This window comes from Myotis brandtii, unplaced genomic scaffold, assembly GCF_000412655.1.
Source record: "Myotis brandtii unplaced genomic scaffold, ASM41265v1 scaffold456, whole genome shotgun sequence".
In the NCBI taxonomy this organism is placed as follows: Eukaryota; Metazoa; Chordata; class Mammalia; order Chiroptera; family Vespertilionidae; genus Myotis; species Myotis brandtii.
This window is the reverse complement of record NW_005367431.1, coordinates 4,683,983-4,705,197: the sequence shown is the minus strand read 5'-3', so window position 1 is coordinate 4,705,197 and position 21,215 is coordinate 4,683,983. Positions and strand designations below refer to the sequence as shown.

The window sequence follows — 21,215 nt, the reverse complement described above, 5'->3', positions numbered from 1 at the left end:
CTCTATCCACTGAGCCAAACCAGTTAGGGCCAAAAATAATTTTTTATTAGACCTTCATGTTATTTTTCTCAGAGGAAATGGACATTAAGATAATAGATCTAATATCAGCATATTCTGGTTTCTTCACGTCCAGTCCTCTGTAAGACATCGGTTTTTGAATTGGACCATGGAAATAAACATTTTCACTTTGCTTTTTTTTTTTTGCCGCCGCCTCCCCCAGCCCCTCACTTTGCTTTTTATACATAGAAATTTCAGCCTCATTTTGTTTGGATGTATTCATACAGATACTTTAACCAGAGATGGTCTTTCCTTTCAGTTTAAATAATTTAATTTAAAACTTGGAGATCTTTCTGTTATAAAGGGTTCACAGTGTGCTAAATTGTCTTTAAGGGTAATTTCTTTGCTTTTATGTTGTAGGTTATAATCTAAAGAGAGTTCCTAAATAGTTTTATAATTCACTTAATTTAGAAAGGAGTGTTTTTGATGTTGCTAATACCTCTGCTGTTATTAACTAACATTCAAGTACCATTATGTGCCTTGTGTACAGTGCATTAATGGATTATTTTGTGGATTATCTCAGTCCTCAAAGACTTCATGAAGAACCCGAAGATGAGTAATCCAAACAATTTGTCCAAGGTTAATGGTGGCAGAGCTGACCTACTTATTCCAAAGCCAGGTCTATGTAACTTCAAAAACCTATGTTTCTCCTGTTGTCTTCTTTCTGATTCTCATTTCGTTGAGTTTGACTTTTATAAAAGAGGTGAAATGTGTCTTTAAGTGGGATTGTGCATTAAAGAGTACCAAATTGAAGGCTAGCTCACGCTTAAAGGAAGGGTCGAGAAATCCTAGAAAATTTACTTTACTCTGATGAGCAGGCTGGATTGAAGGTGGTTGTCAAACTGAATTTAATGAGTCCTTTTTAAAAGTAGGTGAGGTTTAACTTCTGTCGAGCTTTTGTTTATATGCATTGCAGCAGCATGTTTGGATTGGGAATTCCTTCCCTTCCGTGGGCGCTGCAACCCATGATGTGAACTGCTCAGCAGGCAGCATAGTCGTCTCTGTCACGCAGAATTGTACGGAGAGGGGGACTAGGAGGAGACGGGTTTCTGGGACTGTGACATGCATTCCTCTCCCTTTCCTTTGTTGTTCTGTGGCATTCAGGGACCATCCTGCTCACTGTCATTTCTCTAGAACAGGTAGACCTTCAGGTCCTTAACTCTGGCTGATCTCCTCACAAAATTATAAGCCTTCTTGTTTCCAAATAGGATGAGGCGAAAGGCAGAATTGTACAAGCTGGCAGACTAAAATCTAGCATTTCTAATAAATGTTTTTGGCATTTGATGATAATGAGAACAGAGTGTTTTTATGTGAGCACTTCTGATTTAGCCATGACAAATATAAATACAGGCAACTGTCTATTCTAGAGTTGTTTTGCATTTACAGACTAAATGAAAGCTTAAATCAAGCAGCTTTTGCTGGTCAGTGTAACTATAGGTTTTAAGAAGAAACTGTCTCTTTTTTCTTCGATGGGGAAAGTGTTTATGGTTTTGTTTTTAGTTCCCCTTGCTTGAATGAAGGAACTACTTTGCCTCCTCCATTCCCCCCCCCCCCCCAAAAAAAGCTTTCAAAAAGCTTTGAAACTTGGAATTTTAACTGAAGCAGGACTATACACTTGGCTAACTTACTGATAAAAGGATAGAAGGATAGAGAAAGCTAGATAATTTTGGAGAAGAGCTTGCAAAGGTATTATGAAGCCTTTTTTAAAAATGAGAAATACAGGCAATGAAAGTTGAATGTATTCACCTGGAAAGCTGATGAATATCCTTTTGGGATCCTCCCCTGCGACTTCCAGATAAATACCCTCAAGACTGAGGACCCAGCCCGGCCGGTGTGGCTCAGTGGTTGAGCATCGGCCTATGAACCAGGAGGTCAGGGTCTGATTCCCAGTCAGGGTACATGCCCAGGTTGTGTGCTTGGTCTCCAGTACTGGGCATGCAGGAGGCAACCGACGAATGATTCTCTCTCATCATTGATGACTCTATCTCTCTCTCCCTCTCCCTTCCTCTCTGAAATCAATTAAAAAAAAAAAAAAAAAACTGAGGACCCAGTGCTGCTGTCTGTAGAGTTTCCCCCCACCTTTCCCCTCCCTCTTCCCTTGGGGGCATCTTCTTTGTCTCTTTTAAAAAATATATATTTTATTGATATTTTTACAGAGAGGAAGGGAGAAGGAGAGGGATAGAGAGTTAGAAACATCGATGAGAGAGAAACATTGATTCAGCTGCTTCCTGCACACTCCCCACTGGGGATGCACCCGCAACCAAGGCACATGCCCTTGACCGGAATCGAACCTGGGACCCTCCAGTCCGCAGGCCGACGCTCCATCCACTGAGCCAAACCAGTCAGGGCTTCCTTGTCGCTTAAGTTCCAGGGGCCCCCCTTTTTTTTTTTTTGCCTTTGTAACTTGTTTCCTAAGCTGATTTCTTCTACCTCTCTGATTTTCTAAATAAACTTTCTCAGACAAAAAAATAAAGTTAAATATATAAGGATAATTTAATAAGCTGTATAACCAGACTTTATTCTTACATTAGTACGAGAAAGGAGAAAATATATGAAACCTTTCCTAAAATGATGGAAATATTATTAGCTAGTCTACCATTAATACAGAGTAAAGAACTAATCTAAAAGTCTAAATATCCAGTATGCTCATGTCCATTCTATGATTGACACGTAGCCTTTTATTAACTAGTTGCCTTCCTTTTGTTAAATGTTAAAATGAATGTTCACAATAATTGAAAGTTATTGTTTTATCAAGCTGTTAAAACTAATAATTGATGACTTATTAAAATCCAGTGTTATGTTTTAATAATTTTTTAAAATATATATTTTTATTGATTTTAGAGAGGAAGGGAGAGAGATATAGTAAATCAGTGATGAGAGAGAATCATTGAGCTGGAAATCTGGGCATGTGCCCTTATAGGAATTAAACCATGACCTCCTGGTTCATAGGTCAACACTTAACCACTGAGCCACACTAGCTGGGCTGATTTATGTTTTAACAACACTGCACATGAGGACTGGAAATACGTGTGTTTTAGTTTGGGGAAACTTTTAATTAATCTAGTGACTGGGGCTGGAAAATAATTCCTTTTAGGCAAAATGAAACATTGAGAAGGTCTCTTGTAGCTATAGTATTGTATGCATTAAGTTAAGAACACACACTGAATGGTTTGTCTTGGAAGGGAAAAACAGGGCATGTTTAACCTGCTTTAGAGACAGTGTTTAAAAAAAATTTTAATAGCGTCTATTTCCATATGAATAAGGATATGCTGATTGACAGTCCTTCACTCTTACCTGTTCATCAAAATAGATCTCTACCAAGTGTGCTCATATAGAAATGCTCATCATTACATCCCCAACACTTAGTACAATGCCTGACACATAATAGATAATAATTAGAATTATTATTATGTATGGATAGTGAATATATACATGATCTGTAGAAATATCATGCATGAAGAGTGAATATATACATGATCTGTAATGTAAGCCTGCCTTCCTGTAAGTTATTTTGGAAATTATGAAGTTTACTTCAGTAGAAAAAGTTGGTACAGCTAAATATTGGTTGGGGAAAAGAAGACTAATTTTGGAAACTTGGCTAGAGAAAGACATAAATGTATTTGGATAGGCATTTATGTTCCTTGCACTATTTTTTTTTTTGTTGGAATGAGTCAATGAAGGTACTGTATTACCAGTGGTGAAAGCATTTAAGTTGGAAGTTGGTTGTTTTTGTAGTTAAGGGAAACCCAGGGATGTTGAAGAAGGGATTAACTGTTACAGCTCAGGTAGCGAAACAAAAAAAAGTGTGTGGGGATAAGGTTTTCTATAGATGGGAAGAAAAAAACGTACATACGTAATATATATATGTATATATAAAAGCTCAGGAGAAATTAACTTACTATAATTTTTCACTAAAAATAGTTATTTAAATACTTTTGTTTATAAGAGAAATCTTTAAGCTTAAAAATTGAGAGATATTAAAAAAGAAAGATAGCTTGAACATATAAATGTTCCATAGATATTTTATATTCTTCTTACCCATATAGAATACTGTGTCCTATCTATCTATCTATCTATCTATCTACTTATTTATTTATTATTTTAAAAATTGATTTCAGAGAGGAAGGGAGAGGGAGAAAGAGATGGAACATCAATGATGAGAGAGAATCATTGATTGGCTGCCTCCTGCACACCCCCTACTGGGGCCTGAGCCTGCAACCCAGGCATGTGCCCTTGACCAGAATTGAGCCCGGGACCCTTCAGTCCGCAGGCGGACACTCTATCCACTAAGCCAAACCGGCTAGGGCTACTGTGTCCAATTTTTAGAAAATGCATTATTTCTTGAATTCAAAATAGTAAAGTGTAAAAAATAATGACTATAAGAACTAACCTGAAACCACACCTCGCAATTGAACTAAATTTCTATCTAAAAATACCTCATCTTCATCTTTAATTTAAAGTGGTAAAACAGTACCTTAAAATATATAAATAAATCTAAATTATAGTTCAATATAAGATATTTTTCTAAAGTCTTACTGCCCCGAAAGCCCATTTTCCGGTGAAGTTTTGGAGGGCCTTTTAGCAGATAAACTTTTCCTAAAGTGGTTCTTTGAGTCTGAATTCCTTTAGCCCTGAATCCCTGGAGCTGATGCCAGAGGCAAGAGCAAAGTGTTAAACTTTTTTACATGTACTTTCCAATTTGAGGAAAAAACATATGGGCATGTGTGTTTGAAATTGAAATACGTAAGATACACATTTGTGTCATTTTTTTTGAAGCTGTTGTGTCACTAATAACTTCTCCAAGTAGGAAAACTTTGTAACAACACAACTGAGCACTTGCTAGCAAAATTCCCGCCATCTTATTTTTCTGTTGCTCAGTGCCCCTTACAAAATTTAATATAGAAGAGGTTTTGGAAAGTCCTGAGTAGGGTCATCTGAAGTGAGTGATCTGCCTTTCGCTGCTTTTGCCCCTAACCCTCTGGATGAACAAGATGCTGACCAGCCTAGACTTTGCTGCTGTCAGGGTTCTCTGGCGCTGCTGCCCAGGGCTGGTTCAGGGCACCACACACCAGCATCGGGCTAGCATTCCTACTTAAGAAAGCTCTGCGGCTGGAAGAATGCGAATTCTTAACTTGATTTAATTGCTGTGACTCTAAATTCATGTTCAAATAGCCACATATCACTAATGGGATACCGATTGGACAGTTCAGATACAGAATATTTCCATCGTCACAGGAAGTTTCCTTAGCGCCGCTCGAGGGATCTCTTTCTAAAGTGCCCACTGGCTTGGCACAAGTCTCTGAACAAGTAGACAGTCTCCTCAGCATTTTAGTTTGTAAAACGTAGGTGGAGTGCGGATACCTTTTGATTGCCAAGAATATTAATGTGTGAACAAAACACTGTGCAGAGCTTTGTTTCCTAAGGAAAAAAATCTTAAAAATATCCTAGAAAACAGCCCGACTGGCATGGCTCAGTGGTTGTGTCGACCTATGAATCAGGAGGTCAGGGTTTGGTTCCCGCTTGGGGCACATGCCCAGGGTGTGGGCTCGATCCCCAGTGTGGGACTTGCAACCAAGAATATTAATGTGTGAACAAAACACTGTGCAGAGCTTTGTTTCCTAAGGAAAAAAATCTTAAAAATATCCTAGAAAACAGCCCGACTGGCATGGCTCAGTGGTTGTGTCGACCTATGAATCAGGAGGTCAGGGTTTGGTTCCCGCTTGGGGCACATGCCCAGGGTGTGGGCTCGATCCCCAGTGTGGGGCTTGCAAGAGGCAGCCAGTTGGTGATTCTCTCTCATCGTTGATGTTTCTCTCTCTCCCCCTCCCTTCCTCTCTGAAGTCAGTAAAAATATATTTTTAAAAAATATCCTAGAAAACAGATGATGACCTCTCTGAAATCAGTAAAAATATATTTTTTAAAAATATCCTAGAAAACAGATGATGGTATTTCTTAGAGTAATAATAACTATTAAAAGATGTCTAGTAACTGCTAGCACAATGGTTTGTTGATTGAGGGGATTTATGCTAATGTATCTTTGGGGATCTGTAATACATTATCACTTTTCCATTTAGGTACTTAAAGCTTTCGCCAAAGCACCCAGAATCAAATACTGCTGGAATGGACATCTTTGCCAAGTTCTCTGCATATATTAAGAATTCAAGGCCAGAGGCTAATGAAGGTAAAAAAGAATGTTTGGATTATCACTGCAAAAAAACAACCACCACCCCTATTATGAGAATGATTATAAATGAATACTTTGGAGTCCAGACATTCCCATATGTGTTAAAAACTGGCTTTCACAGTTGATCAGAGATTTGAGAAAAACCAGGTTAATTCCTTAGATCATGGGACAGTACCTAGCAATATAGTAGGTGTGTGATAAAATGTTTATTGAGAGAATTTGTTCTCATATTGTGTGAAGGGAGCTATGCAAAGAACTAATGGCGCATCAAAAACAGTGGATTGAGCCCTAACTGGTTTGGCTCAGTGGATAGAGCGTCAGCCTGTGGACTGAAGGGTCCCAGGTTCGATTCCAGTCAAGGGCATGTACCTTGGTTGCGGGCACATCCCCAGTAGGGGGTGTGCAGGAGGCAGCTGATCGATGTTTCTCTCTCATCAATGTTTCTAACTCTCTATCCCTTTCCCTTCCTCTCTGTAAAAAAATCAATAAAATATATTTAAAAAACATAAACAAACAAGCAAACAAACAAACAAAAAACAATGGATTGATGGCGCTTAATTTAAACCATTACTAAATCTTGTTTATTGTTAGGTGCCAGCATTCTAAAATCAGCCTCAGTGGGTTTTTGTGCTAATTATCCTTACAGAGCAATTTTTGGATTTGCTCTAAGAGAGCCTTTAGACTCACCAGCCTTCCAAATTTCTCTGCATCCTAAAAGTAGGATTTTAATTTCAAGTCACATTTTCATGGTGAGAATGGTTTAGGTAATAGGGATGTGATTTTCTTTTATTTATTAAAGGATACACTCTCTCATTAGTTCATTCACCAAACTTATATTTGGTATATTGGAGGGAAGCCTCTTTGAAAGAGGTCCTTTTGTATTGTCTCCCCCGCCATTTTTTTAAAATTGAATTTTAGAGAGAGAGGAAGGGAAGAGGAAGAGAGAGAAAGAGAAAGAGAAACATTGATGTGAGAGCGAATCAATTGGCTGCCTCTGAATGGCTCCTTCCCGAATGCTCCCTATGGGGATCATGCCTGCAACTCAGGCATGTGTCCTGATCAGAATCAAATCGTCAACCCTTCAGAGCACGGCAGGATGCCCAAGCAACTGAGCCACATCGGCTGGGCTGAAAGGTCCCATTTAATGAACCTGTTTAACCCCACCATCCACTAATTTCCCTTTTTCTTTCCTTTGGGATGTTAAGAAACTGTATAGTATTTAATTAAGACTAACAATCCTTTTTCTTTCCTTTGGGATGTTAAGAAACTGTATAGGGAGAGCATTAGTATTTAATTAAGACTAACAACTTTTTCTTTCCTTTGGGATGTTAAGAAACTGTATAGGGAGAGCATTAGTATTTAATTAAGACTAACAACAATAACCAAAAAGCTAGCTCCTAAAGGTTTTAATCATCGTTTTTATTTTTGTTTTTATTTATTGATTTGATTTTGTTCCACTTATTTATGCATTCATTGATTGATTCTTGTGCCCTGGCTGTGGATGGAACCAGCAACCTTGGGGTATCAGGATGACGCCTTAACCAACTGAGCTACCTGATCAGGGACTCCACCATTGTTTTACAGGGGTGGGGAGCGTCCTGTCTGTGGGCAAAGGCCCATGAAATCATTTGGTCTGGCCCTGCCAAGGCATTAGGGGTGAGTTAATTAAATGTTTGACCAAATATAACAGGCTAATTTTTTAAGCTGATAATTTTGTATGGCCCTCAGATAATCTTATAAATATTCAAATGGCCCTTGGCAGAATAAAGGTTCCCCACCCCTATAGACTGTTGAATTTTTTTTCATATATATTTTCCTATTTAAAGAAGAAATATATGAATATGTGATATTTAAATATATAAAATATACATTTGTGTGCTTTTTGAATACAAAGCTGTTGTGTTACTAATGAATTCTCAAAGTAGGAAAACTTTGTAACAACGCAACAGAGCACTTGTTACCAAGATTCCTGACATCTTATTTCTCTGCTGCTCCGTGCCACCCTTACAAAATTTAATATGTGGGAGAAACTTCTGAGTGTAGGGTGATCTGAAGTGAGTGATTTGCCTCTTGCTGTTTTTTTGTCCCTAACGCTGTGGATGACCCTAGAGGGGTTCTTTTGGGTAGGAGTTTATGGCAGCAAATGGCCAAGAGTATGAAAGCAGGATCGGGTGGGGTGGGGGATCAGAGCTGTTTAAGCAAGAATAACATTTTTTAAAAAATTGAAACAGTTGCTGATTTCCTTATCATTTAGACAGATTTCCAAGCTTTTCAGGCTTTTAAAAAATTATTATTGCATTTTAAAAATTAGTATTGAATTTCAATGGTTCCTGGAATAATTAATATTCACTGCATGAAATGTTTTTCTACAGTGAAGGGAGACAAGGGAGAAGGTTAGTGCTCAGGCCTGGCTTACATCTATTAAATATGTTCGAGAGGCTGTCTTGTTTGGGAGCAACTCTCCTTCGTAATTGATTTTTTTTCTGACTCGTGTTTCTGTCTAAGCCTTTTACACACTAAGTAAACAGTTACACTGGAGCACGCTCTGTCCACAGTTTCTATACTCTTCTACCTTTCCTTTTCATAAAACTGTCTTTTATACCCAGATGCTCTTGCTGCATAGTTCTTTGAATGCTCTTAGTTAAATCATAATGTTTTCATTTCTCTTTGTGGCTTTTGGAAGCTGGAGAGTGGTTGAATTTCTTTTGACACTTGGTGGGGAGGAGAGGAAAAAAATGTGTTTGCTTAAAAAAATTGCTTTGGTGGACAGGTTTGGGGGCAGAGAATGAGTCATTTAAGTATAGCTTTGTATTCTATTTTTTCCTATCAATTTGTTACTGTCTTAAGTAGCCACCTATGCTTACTGTCCTTAGAATTCTGTAACCAATAAGAACAAACAACAGTGGATTACACAGTGCATAACTTAGAAGGCCTTATATTAAATTACCTGTTGGTAAATAAGAATTCCAGTTGCTAAGCAACTTCTCCCCACAGGGGCCTGTCACTGCCATGAGACTTTAGAAAACAATGTTCCAAATAATTTTGTACCTTAATGGGTCTCCCTTATGTATATTTGTTGCAAGTCTCTTACCTGTCTCATACAATTAAATGCCTTAAATAAGCAGAGTAAATGAATGATCCACCTCCTTATTTCTCCAAATAATGAACAACTTACATAGAGATGGATTTGTTATTTTATATGGTAAGTCATTATAGGCAGGTCTTTGATTAGTTTTACCAGCCTGTGAAATATTTTATAAACTCTAATATTTTACAAAGCTTTGGGCAATTTTAAGACCTCATTCTAAGTAAGGGATTAAATGCCTAGATGCTACAGTATTTTAGGTTGGGGTCCAAAGTAAACATAAGATTTAAAGAATAAAATAAACACTGATGATAGATAGATTGAGAGATAGAGAGATTGATAGGTAAAATATATAATTCTTTTGGTAACATGTCCAAGTTGGTTGGGAGTAAGAGTTTGTGAAATCTTTTGAAGCATTAAAGGAGATTAATGAGTAATTCCTTTTACGGGGATGGGTTAGGTACGACCTGTCCCAAATCTGTTTATCCCCCCAGTTAATTTATATAACTTATTAAGCCCCCAAATGTAACTAATAGATAATTTATTAGTCTGTTTGGTATTTATAATATTCTTCATTTCCCTGAATTTACTAGCGATGAAAACCTGCCATTATATGCTTTGAAGCATATTCCTTAATGTCCAAATTCCTATTTTTAAATGGAGAAATTGAATCTTTAGGTTCTAATAAGTTCCTATTCATTCAAGATTCATTCTCCTTCCCTTCCTTTCTTTCTGGAAAAGTGGAATCAGAGGATGATTGTTAATCATTGTAGCTATGAAACTGCATTATATATTTAACCATCTTTAAATACGCACTACTTCTCGTGTTTTCCTCTAATGTGTTACCTAGCCTTTAAACATTGTTCAGATTACCCTTTATTAAAACTAGCAGGAGATTTAAAATACAGTTTTATCCATGTAAGTGTTCATAATTTTTGTTTTCTTCTTTGTGAATTGTATTGTTTTCTACAACAATTAGGGACTTGTTACATTTACTGGTTTCTGCCTTATGTTTACTCATTCGAATTATGCAGGTAATAGAGTTATGCTTGCTTATTTAAAAAGTTCAAGTAGTATAAATATAAATTTAATAAAATTTCAGTGCTCCTTAATCACATTATGTAATCTCTTCCCCAACAGTACACATCCTTTTTTCTATGTAATTTTGCAGTGTACATAAATGTGTATTTATATATTTACATTATGCACTTGTCTTTTTCACATATTATGTGGTGGAAATTCTTTAGAATATCGAACTTTACTTCATTGTCTAAGAAATGTTGCTTAATATTTCATAACATGGATTTTTAACCATATCCCTGTTGATAGACATTGAGATTGTCTCCGGTTTTTTTCATTATGACAAACAATACTGCCTTGTACTAGATCCCAAATAGGTTAAAACATTTTATTCTCCAAAAGTGTATACCAGTTAATATTTCCACTAACGTGAAATTTCGTATTCATTTCCCTATACTTCTGACCCTGGTGTGTGCATGTGTGCTAATCTTAAATTTTGCTGTGTTCTCTTAGGCAAAAAAGGGTGTTTTGATTTCCATAATTTAAAACTGACTGTATGGCTTCTATTATACTTACTCATTTTTTTGAGAGCCTTTGAAAGACCTTTTTAGAGATGCGAGTGTTACTACAGCAGGGGTATTGGAGAACAATAGTGCTACTTATTAATTACAAAAGACAAGGAGCTACTTTCTGGTGGCTAGCTACTGCCTCCTAGTGGTTAATCTTTACATTTTCTTATTCTCAACCAACTTCAAATTCCTTTGTGATAGTTTCAAAACTTGTTTATTAAATGATGCTCTTTAGTGCCTTTCGATACTTCTATTTTTCTTTATTTTGTTGGCCATCCCTTATATTGACACATAAAAATTGTAGCAAACTAATTCAGCATTCTTTGTGTTCACTAATATACCTTTTATTCTGACATTTCTAACTTTGAAAAATTACCCAAGATTCTAGTCAGGTACAACAATTCAACTTGATTGCAGGTGCTGTGCTAAGCCCAAAATTATAGAAAGAAGAATAATTGTAATGTTTTGTTATCTTAATTTTAGTTCGTGCCTTACATCTGGGATCCTAAGCATCATATGATATAAACCTTGTAAATTTAAGATATTTTATTTTCTATTGGATACATTTGAAAATTAATTCATAAAAAGGATTTATTTAGAATAGGTTGAAGATTACTAGCTTGCTCACTTGCCATACCACTCAAATCCATTTCAAAAATCATTTCAGTGTTTAAATTTAGGCAATGTTATCTTCCTTACTGGCCATGCTTCTGTTCATTGTAATCATACAAGGAAGAAGTTCATGATTTAGTAGACTATTAGTTTAATGTAAACCAGCCCTGAGTTTAAAAATATAAAGGTTTTAAAATGTAATAGTAATAGAAAGTACCTGTATCAAGGACTGAACATAACTAATAAATTTTTCTTTCTTTCTATTGAATTGATTGGGGTGACACTGGTTAACAAAATTATATAGGTTTAGGTGCACACATCCGCACAACACATCATCTGTACACTGTATTGTGTGTTCACCATACCAAGTCAAGTCTCCTTCCATCACCATATATGCCCCCTATACCCTCCACCTCCCCTCTGCCCCCTCCGCCTGGCAATCACCACACCAATACATTTTTAAAAAGCATATTAAAAACTACAAGATATTCAGTGATACTGCCTTTTTTGCATTTAAAAAACTTTTTGTGCAGTCTTTTATTTTTAGCTATCATGGAAATTTAGACAATTATAATCATCATCCCAATGTTTCTGTGGTAAACTTGGTCTGTAACATTACATTCGTTTCCAGGTGTACAACATAACAATGTGATCTTTGTATATGCTATAATCACCACAATAATTCTAGTTTCCCCCTTCACCAATTTTGCCCATTCCCCAGCCTCCTTTCCCTCTAATAACCATCCATCTATTCTCTGTTTCTATGAGTTTTGTTTGTTCATTTGTTTTGCTCTTCAGATTCTACATATAAGTTAAACAATATGGTCCAGGCGTACCTCAGAGATACTGTGGGTTCTGTTCCAGATCACTGCAATAAAGCGATATCTCAGTAAACGAGTCACATGAATTTTTGGCTTCCTAGTACATATAAAAGTTATGTTCCTACTATAATCTAGTGAGTGCACAAGTCTTTTATGAATCATAATCTTTTTGCGGTGCAGGGTCTTGACTCCATGTTGGCAGCTGACTGATCAGGGTGGTGGTGTGGCTATGGCAGTTTCTTACGACTCCATGTTGGCAGCTGACTGATCAGGGTGGTGGTGGTTGCAGGTTGGGGTGACTATGGCAATTTCTTAAAATAAGAACAATGAAGTTTGCCTCCTTGGCTGATTCTTCCTTTCATGGACGGTTTCTCTGTAGTATGTGATGCTGTTCGATAGCATATTACCCACAATAGAACTTCTTTCAGAATTAGTCAGTGCTCTCAAACCCTGCTGCTGCTGTTTGAACTGAGTTCATGCAATATTCTAATCCTTTGTTGTCACTTCAGCAATCTTGACAGCATCTTCACCAGTAGATTTCATCTCAGCAAACCACTTTTTCTGCTCATGCATTCGAAGCAACCCCTCATCCGTTTTATCATGAGATTGCAGTGATTCAGTTACATCTTCAGGCTCTACTTCTGATTCTAGTTCTCTTGCTGTTTCCTCCACATCTGCAGCCACTTCCTCCACTGAATCTTAAACCCCTCAATGTCATGCATGAGGGCTGGAATCCACCACCTCCCACCTGTTAATGTTGGTATTTTTTACCTCTTCCCATGACTCATGAATGTTCTTAATGGCATCCGGAATGGTGACTCCTTTCCAGAGGTTTTCAGTGTACTTTGCCCAGATCCATCAAAGGGAGCATGATTTATGGCAGCGATAGCTTTACAAAATATATTTCTTAAATAAGACTTGAAAGTCAAAATTACTCCTTGATCCATGGGCTGCAGAACTTCAAGAACTTTCCTTTGCATGAATTCACAGCGTGGCTGATTGTTTGGCACAAGAGGCCTAGCTTTTGGCCTACCTTGGCTTTCAACATGCCTTCCTCACTGAGCTTAATCATTTGTAGCTTTTGATTTAAAGTGAGAAATAATGTGATTCTTCCTTTCACTGAATACTTAGAGACCATGTAGGGTTTTTAATTGGCCTATTTTAATATTGTTGTGTCTCAGGGAATAGGGAGGCCTGAGGAGAAGGAGAGAAATGGGAAATGGCCGGTCAGTGGAGCCGTCGGAACACACACAACATGTTCCGTTTGATATGGGTGTGGTTTGTGGTGCCCCTAAATAGTTACAATATTAACATCAAAGATCACGAATCAGCTATCACCATAACGAATATAATAACAATGAGGAAGTTTGAAATACTGCAAGAATTACCAAAAATGTGACAGAGAGACATGAAGTGAACAAACACTGTTGAAAATGGCACTGAGCCCTGCCAGTGTGGCTCAGTGGTTGAGCATTGACCTATTAACCAGGTCACGGTTCGATTCGTGGTCAGGGCACATGCTGGGGTTTCGGGCTCGATCCCCAGGAGGGGTCATGCAGGAAACAGCCGATCAGTGATTCTCTCTCATTATTGATGTTTTTCTCTCTCTCCCTCTCCCTTCCTCTCTTTGAAATAAATAAAAAAATATTTTTTAAGAAAAGAAAAATGGCACTGATAAACTTTGCTCAACACAAGTGGCCACAAACCTTCAATTTGTAAAGAACACAATATCTGAAGCACAGTCAAGCAGACCCAGTCAGATGAGGTATCTCTGTATTTGTCTTTGTCCGACTTATTTCAGTGTAAAATCCATCATTCCTTTTTATCTAGTTAAGGCCACTGTCTATTGTTTGAACTACTTGAAGGGACCAAGGGATGAGTAGGTGGGAGCATTTTGGAAGAAGAAGTGTTGGGTTAGGATATATTTATGTTGCTGGTGAAATATCTAATAGGCAGCATGTAGAACTTGCCTTTTCCCATAATAGATCCAACTTTATTCAAATTTATAGCTAAAAAGGTTGTCAACTCATAATATTTAACTTTCTTTTACAACCAAGTACTATAATCATTTGTGTAAGTTTATATATTCTGGGAGTGGGGGGTGAAGGTGGATTGGGAAGGTTAAGGTTAAGAAAGGATGAGAGAAGATCTGTCTATATTTATTCCATATTCCTTTCTAATGGTGTCCCCACCTCCTCTCTACGAAGGTCACTAACTTGACTTTCCAGATATACAGGGTTGGCTCTGTCCCACTTCTCTCTAAATCACAATTATAGCATCTTAATCTATTTGTCTAGAGACACCCTCAATTCAGCTCTAATCTGACTTCTGTTTTTCATGTTAGTATGCAATATGCTATTCTTGGCTTTTTGTGTAATATTAGTGCAAAAACTCCAGGTTTTTTGCTCAGATTGTTTGCATTGGGGTTTAACAACACATTTTGTGGTGAAAAATCCAAATATTCGTAGGGGAGTAGAACTTAAAATTGAAAGTAAAAAATCTGTTTCAGCAGGATTTTCTTCCCTAGAATTGAAATAGAAGATTTGCTCTTTCTCACCAATCTTTCCAGTTTATTATTTTTATCATCTTTTAAAATATATTTTTATTGATTTTAGAGAGGAGGTGGGGGAGAGAGAGAAACATCAATGATGAGAATCATTGATGGGCTGCCTCCTGCAAACCCCGTACTGGGGAATGAGCCTGCAACCCAGGCATGTGCCCTTGGCTGGAATCGAACCCAGGACCCTTCAGTCCACAGGCCGACACTCTATCCACCGAGCCAAACCAGCTATGGCTAATCTTTCCAGTTTAAACATCATCTATGCTATGTATTCATATGTGGGTTGTTGAGCTATTAACAAGATTTTACAGACACCACTGTCTGAAACTGTCATGCTTGTTTTGATATTTATCTGAACAAATCTGCCTCACGCCTCTGCCCCATGTAAGTAAGCCCAGGAGGGCAGGCACCTTGTCTGTTTTGTCTTTGTGCTTAGTGTCAGAGCGAGCATTTGACAAACAGTTACTGACTGAAAGTCATGCTTCTACTTTGGGCTTGGGTGGGCTCCCTTCTCATCGTATTCCCATCTTTCTTTCAGCATTGGAGAGGGGTCTCTTGAAGACACTGCAGAAACTGGATGAATATCTGAATTCTCCCCTCCCTGATGAAATTGATGAGAATAGCATGGAGGACATTAAGTGTTCCACACGTAAATTTCTGGATGGCAATGAAATGACATTGGCTGATTGCAACCTGCTGCCCAAACTGCACATTGTGAAGGTAGGCCCGTAGGATGTGGTGTCTCATTGCCACTAGACCTAGTCAACTATGTACTAAGACAGCACTTCTTCGTGCGTAAACTTTTCTGATCTTCTGACATGACTAGGACTCCCCCCTACCCCCACCCCAAATAGTGTACTTTAACACTGCTTAGGCCTTACACATCATAGAGTTAATGAAATGGAAATTATGTCTGAAAATTGAGGTGTGTGAGAAAGAGGGATATTACATTTTTCTCTGACTGCATAAAAATTCAGAGATGTAACAGGTAACTTTGGATTGGAGTTTGCTAACTGACATGTAATCAGATTCTGCTCTGTGATCACCTGGCTTTTTCTATCCAAGGGAAACATGCTTATTGAGCACGTATTGTATGAGACACTGCTAAATAGAATAGTAATAAACACTAGTTGTGCAGTAAAGGTTGAGATAGAGGAAAACAGATCTAAAATAGTGTGTGTTTGTTTTAAGTATCTGCCCAGGGATTTCCCATGGCCGTCTCTCTGGATGGCCAGGGCAGGTGTTTGCAGTCAGTGTCACATTTCTCAATCTCTGGTGTGGTTTGCAGTCCTCGTCATTATTTAAAACTAGAGCCCCGGTGAACGAAATTCATGCACTAGAAGGGGGGGCTTCCCTCATCCCGGCCTGTGCCCTCTTGCAGTCTGGGACCCCTCAGGGGATGTCTGCCTGCTGGCTTAGGCCCACTCCAGTCAGACATCCCTCTCGCAGTCTGGGACCCCTCGCTCCTTACCACCTGCTTACTTGCTCCTTACCACTTCGCTCACTGCACCTTAGCACTGCCACCGAGGCAGGAGAGGCTCCCGCCACTGCCACTGCACTCGCCAGCCCTGAGCTCGGCTTCTGGCTAAGTGTCTGCATTGAGCGTCTGCCCCCTGGTGGTCAGTGCATGTCATAGCGACTTGTTCCACCGTTTGGTCGATTTGCATATTGGCCTTTTATTATATAGGATTCTAGTTAGATTGAAGGTGACTTCTAACTTCATTCTCCCCCTCTCTGATGAAATTGATAGAATGGTATAGAGGACATTAAGCTTTCTTTCAAATAGAAGGAGTTCTCAGAGTTTCACAAAATCAGTTTTCCTTAAAATCTAGAGATGTTTCTGGTTAACATGGAAAATAAATGTTAACTTTTGATCTCTTTGTCTTTCAGGTGGTGGCCAAAAAATATCGCAACTTTGATATTCCAAAAAGAATGACTGGCATCTGGAGATACTTAACTAATGCTTATAGTAGGGACGAGTTCACCAATACCTGCCCCAGTGATAAGGAGGTTGAAATAGCATATAATGATGTAGCCAAAAGACTGACCAAGTAAAACAGCACTTCTGAGAGAGGTCTTCACATCACTTCCTGATTAAGAATATGCTTTTTCTAACAGACTGCTCCTCTTCCTATAAAATAGAAATTTTATTTTGCATGAATATGGCAGTTATTCAAGATTAGGATAAAGGATAGATAAGGTATAGTAGCTATCTTTAAACATACACTCCTAAGCAGTATTATTTTAAAATTATTTTACCCTGCCTACCTCCCCTAACCCATATCCTCCTCTCTTCTAATTTGGAGACAGTTCATCACAAACTTTTTTACTTTAGAGGTAGTTTCCTATCTCTAGAGCCCTCCCCATTTTGTCCTTTCACTGTGTTATAGATGGCAGGACTTTTGAGGTGCAATGTTTAACTGTTAAAACTGGTAAGCATGACCTCATCAGTCAGCCCCAAACTGGTGCATAATGCATGGTACAAGGGATATTTATGTATTTTTGGAGTTTTATATTTAGTAAGAGTATATGAAAGGATTGCTACTGTATCAAAACCCTCTGTTTCAGTTTAGTCTGTCCTGGAGAAGTGCTGAAGGTTTCACCACCAGAGGAGAGAGCCTTCCACAGGAAGTCACTACAGATTTTGCTATTCTGTTTTGTACATGGATTTTCACGTTTCCTAAAAGCATTTATTCTTTACACCAATGATAACATCTGACACTATGTAGAAGCTAAAAGTTCAGAGGGAGGGATAATATTCTCAATCTTTTTTTGAGCATCTTATCCATATAAACTAAACCAACGGGCACCTTGTACCTGTCTCAGTGTGGTGTTTGCTAACGTACTTTGCCCAGTGCCATTCATTTGGAACATTACTGCTTTCTTTATTTTAAAACGCTCCTTTTTACGTCAGCATAGATCTTGCTGTTTGTAGATCTTTTGAGCAACACTACATAAACTACTATTTAGTTGACTTAGCTATAGCAGTACTATGAATAGGAAGGTAAAAATTAACACAGAAATTAAGGTTTGTCAAAATATCAAATAGAATAAAGCTTATGTGGGAAACCAAAAAACCCATTCTCCATCCTATATTGAAAATAAGACAAAACACACAGATTAGCAGCTGTTCCATCCACCCCCATTTACCGTTAGACTTTGGGCTTACGCCTTTTGGACTAAATTATAGTTGTTATGGTGAGTGCATATTTACAGCAGTTTTGCCTAATGTCAGCCATTGTGTTTCCTTCCATTACGTTTTTCTGCAGCCACGTTGAGGAATAGCATTCTGCATGTTGTTTTTTTTTTTTAAATTGAAGTTCTAAAGCAGGAATTATTTGTGCTCTAACAAGAGAGGATGAGCTTAGTGAAAACAAAACGAGTTTGCTGTTTATTTACTCATTTTTTTTTCAATTGGACTTTCTGGATAGAGTTTTTACTACAGAACTTTCAGTAATTTTTTTTTATACCTAACTTGTTTAAGAAGCCTATTTCTCATAGGCTGTTTTTGGAAATTTTAAGTATATTGCTTTAAAATGGCAATGATTTCCTCCCTTTGATATGCTAACATTTAGTAAGCACTGGCTGTATGGAAGCAACCTGATTTTTATAAGCATACTGCATTTTTTTTTAATGTACCAGTAATTAGTACAAAAAGATAAGTAAAGCTCCATATTGTATCTATTTGGCTCAGGGAGATTTTTTTTTGTTGTTGCTTTTTCTTAAAATTCTCTATTGCTGATCAAAAGTTTGAGCACCCACCCACCTTTTGTGTAATTAATATTGGATGCTGATTTATCTGGTTCCAGGAAGAACTACTACAGGTTATCTATTGAGAAATTCTATAGCATTAGCTTCATTGGGTAGAAATGTTACATCTGCCACCACTACACAGACAGCCATCATCACTTTCCCTATTTTTAAATAGTGGTAACTTGGCATCCGGGTAACATTGAACCTTGCTTCAGAGCTTAGAGGTGAAAAGAGTCAAAAGAAGGGGTGTTGTTCTTTCCAGTGAAGGGTGGGCTAAGTGGTGTGGAATAGAGAGCTAATGAATAAATAGTATGATGAAAAATACAGTCTAAAACTCAATTGTGAAGTATTTTTACCTTGAATATTTATTCTCTATCTTTGAAAAATTTATCCGATGATTGTTCTCTATCTTTAAAAAATGTATCCCATGATGCATCCCTCTCAATGTCCAAGGAACAGGTAGGACTATTACAACATTGATGAAGGCAGAATGATTTTTTCTCTGTAGAAAGACCTCATTGCTTTTATCAGGGAAATTAGTTAATGAAATTGAGATTGGCAAATGGACAAAAGACGGTAAATAGGGTGATCCCAGCAAATGCTCTTTTACCCCATCTTATATTTGTACAAAGATGATAGCTTAAATCTTAGAAGATTTGGGAATAAAAGTTTACATGACAATTCATGTGGTGTATGGGTTATATAATGGAAATCATCTGTTATTATTTCGGCAACTACTGAATCATTTCCCCCTTGACTTAAACCAACCAGGAGATTAGAGTCTGAGTGGAAGCTCTGTTTCCCAAGGGATTCTGTGAAGTTTTCGTGTTCATGGAAGTTCTCCATTTCAGTTGATGACTTCCTTTAAAAAGAAAGAGTAAATGCAGTTTTTCTGTACAGCTCTGTTACCTTCTTTTACTAGGATTGTTGACTTGTGATGAAATTAATATAAGACTTTTTTCTTGGTAACTTTGGTTTAGACAACTTACCTTTAAGCCCCTGAGCAATCTGTATACAATTAAGACATTTCTGACACATACTCTTACCCTAAATTGATCAACTCTAGAATTTAGGCAGTTTTACTTCTGTTGAGTTTTGAGTCTCTCCAGAGTTGCATGTAAATAGCTTTTATTTCTGTGCATTTAAAATATCCATTTAGAAAATATCTACAAGGTAAACATGATAAATACATATTTTTTTCATGAACATTTTGATACACATTTCATCAAGTTGATTGATCAACCAATTTCTTATACTGGCTGTAATAGTATTTGATTCAAAGAGAGGGAAGCATTCATTATCTATATACTATGTGGGCTTTTTTATTCCATTCTTTACAAAGTATCAAATGTTGGGGCTGTCAAATTTATATTTTTATTATGGAAAAATGTTTCAACTCCCCAGGTCATAATGTTGAATAGAATTGGAGTATTTCCTTTAAAATTATTTGAAAAGGCAAATGAAAGCCTATTGAAGAATGCTTGTATTTTTCTTTTGTCTCTGGACCCAGTATATTGCTGGCAGCTATTGTATTAAAATAAAGTATATTTTCACTATCATTAAAGGTTCTTTTTTCTCCCCCCTCATGAAAATAAATGATAATTTGGGGTAAAAGTGTTTTATTTGAGACTTTTTTCCCCCACGAGTGGGTGATTCAGCACAATTAATACATTAAAGAGGAAAACCCATATGACCTCAATTGGTGCATAAACAATTTCATAAGAACTGTAATGGTACTCATTCTTAGCAAAATAGAACAGAGGTAAAATTTTAACAAATCTGATAAAGACATCTGCCAAGAACTTCCAACAAATTTCATATATAAATATGAAACAGAAGCCCTTTCATTAAAGTCAGGAATAAGACAGGATTGCCCTTTATCACAGCTATTTCCAGCTACTTTATTAGAGCAGCATCCTAGCCAGTGCATTAAAATCACTGAGAAGAATTGACCAAATGATTGTTCTTTGCAGGTGAATGCATATACATAAAAGAAATCCAAGACCAACGTACTACTAGAAATAAGAAAATTCAGCCAGATTACTTAGATACAAGAATGAGGAACAAAAAAATCAATATAACTATATATATAAAAGCCTAAATGACCAACCCATCAGAATGACTGGAACAACAGGTTGCTATGATGCTCAATGCAGGAGCTGCCCCCTGGTGGTCAGTGTGCTTCCAACAATGGCAACTCCACTCAGCTAACCAACCTGTCCCAGTGGCCCACCAGGCCAGCGGCAGCCACTCACTCCCTCAGTAGTCCTACAGGTCCAATCTCCAGAGAACGAACCAGGCACTGACAGACCAGTGCCGCCAGCATGATCCTGACAGCGCTGCCAGCCTCCTGGAAGTCAGTGTTGGGCACCATGGCTGCTTCCCTTCTCTAAATGCTCCGCAAAAAAGAAACAATATAAAAGCCACCAGGTGGCTCCCAACAACCAGCGCGAATGTCAGCGGGACCGATCCGGATCCCAGGTTGGCATGGGCGTCCCACCGCCTACCCAGAGGGCCGAACATGTGCCGCCGCCCCCCACCCCCTGGACCCCAC

At 37.8% G+C, this 21,215-nt stretch overlaps 1 protein-coding gene across 1 annotated transcript in view; it reads left to right on the top strand.

The window, feature by feature from the left end:
• Positions 1 to 20,220, top strand: part of CLIC4 (chloride intracellular channel 4) — a 51,455-nt gene extending 31,235 nt beyond the window's left edge. Inside the window, exons 4-6 of the mRNA XM_014546881.1 lie at positions 6,132 to 6,238; positions 15,447 to 15,628; positions 16,799 to 20,220. Of these exons, the coding sequence (XP_014402367.1) occupies positions 6,132 to 6,238; positions 15,447 to 15,628; positions 16,799 to 16,963 (454 nt within the window). The 3' untranslated portion in view covers positions 16,964 to 20,220. The remainder of the gene's footprint in view (positions 1 to 6,131; positions 6,239 to 15,446; positions 15,629 to 16,798) is intronic.
• The last annotated feature ends 995 nt before the right edge of the window (positions 20,221 to 21,215 follow it).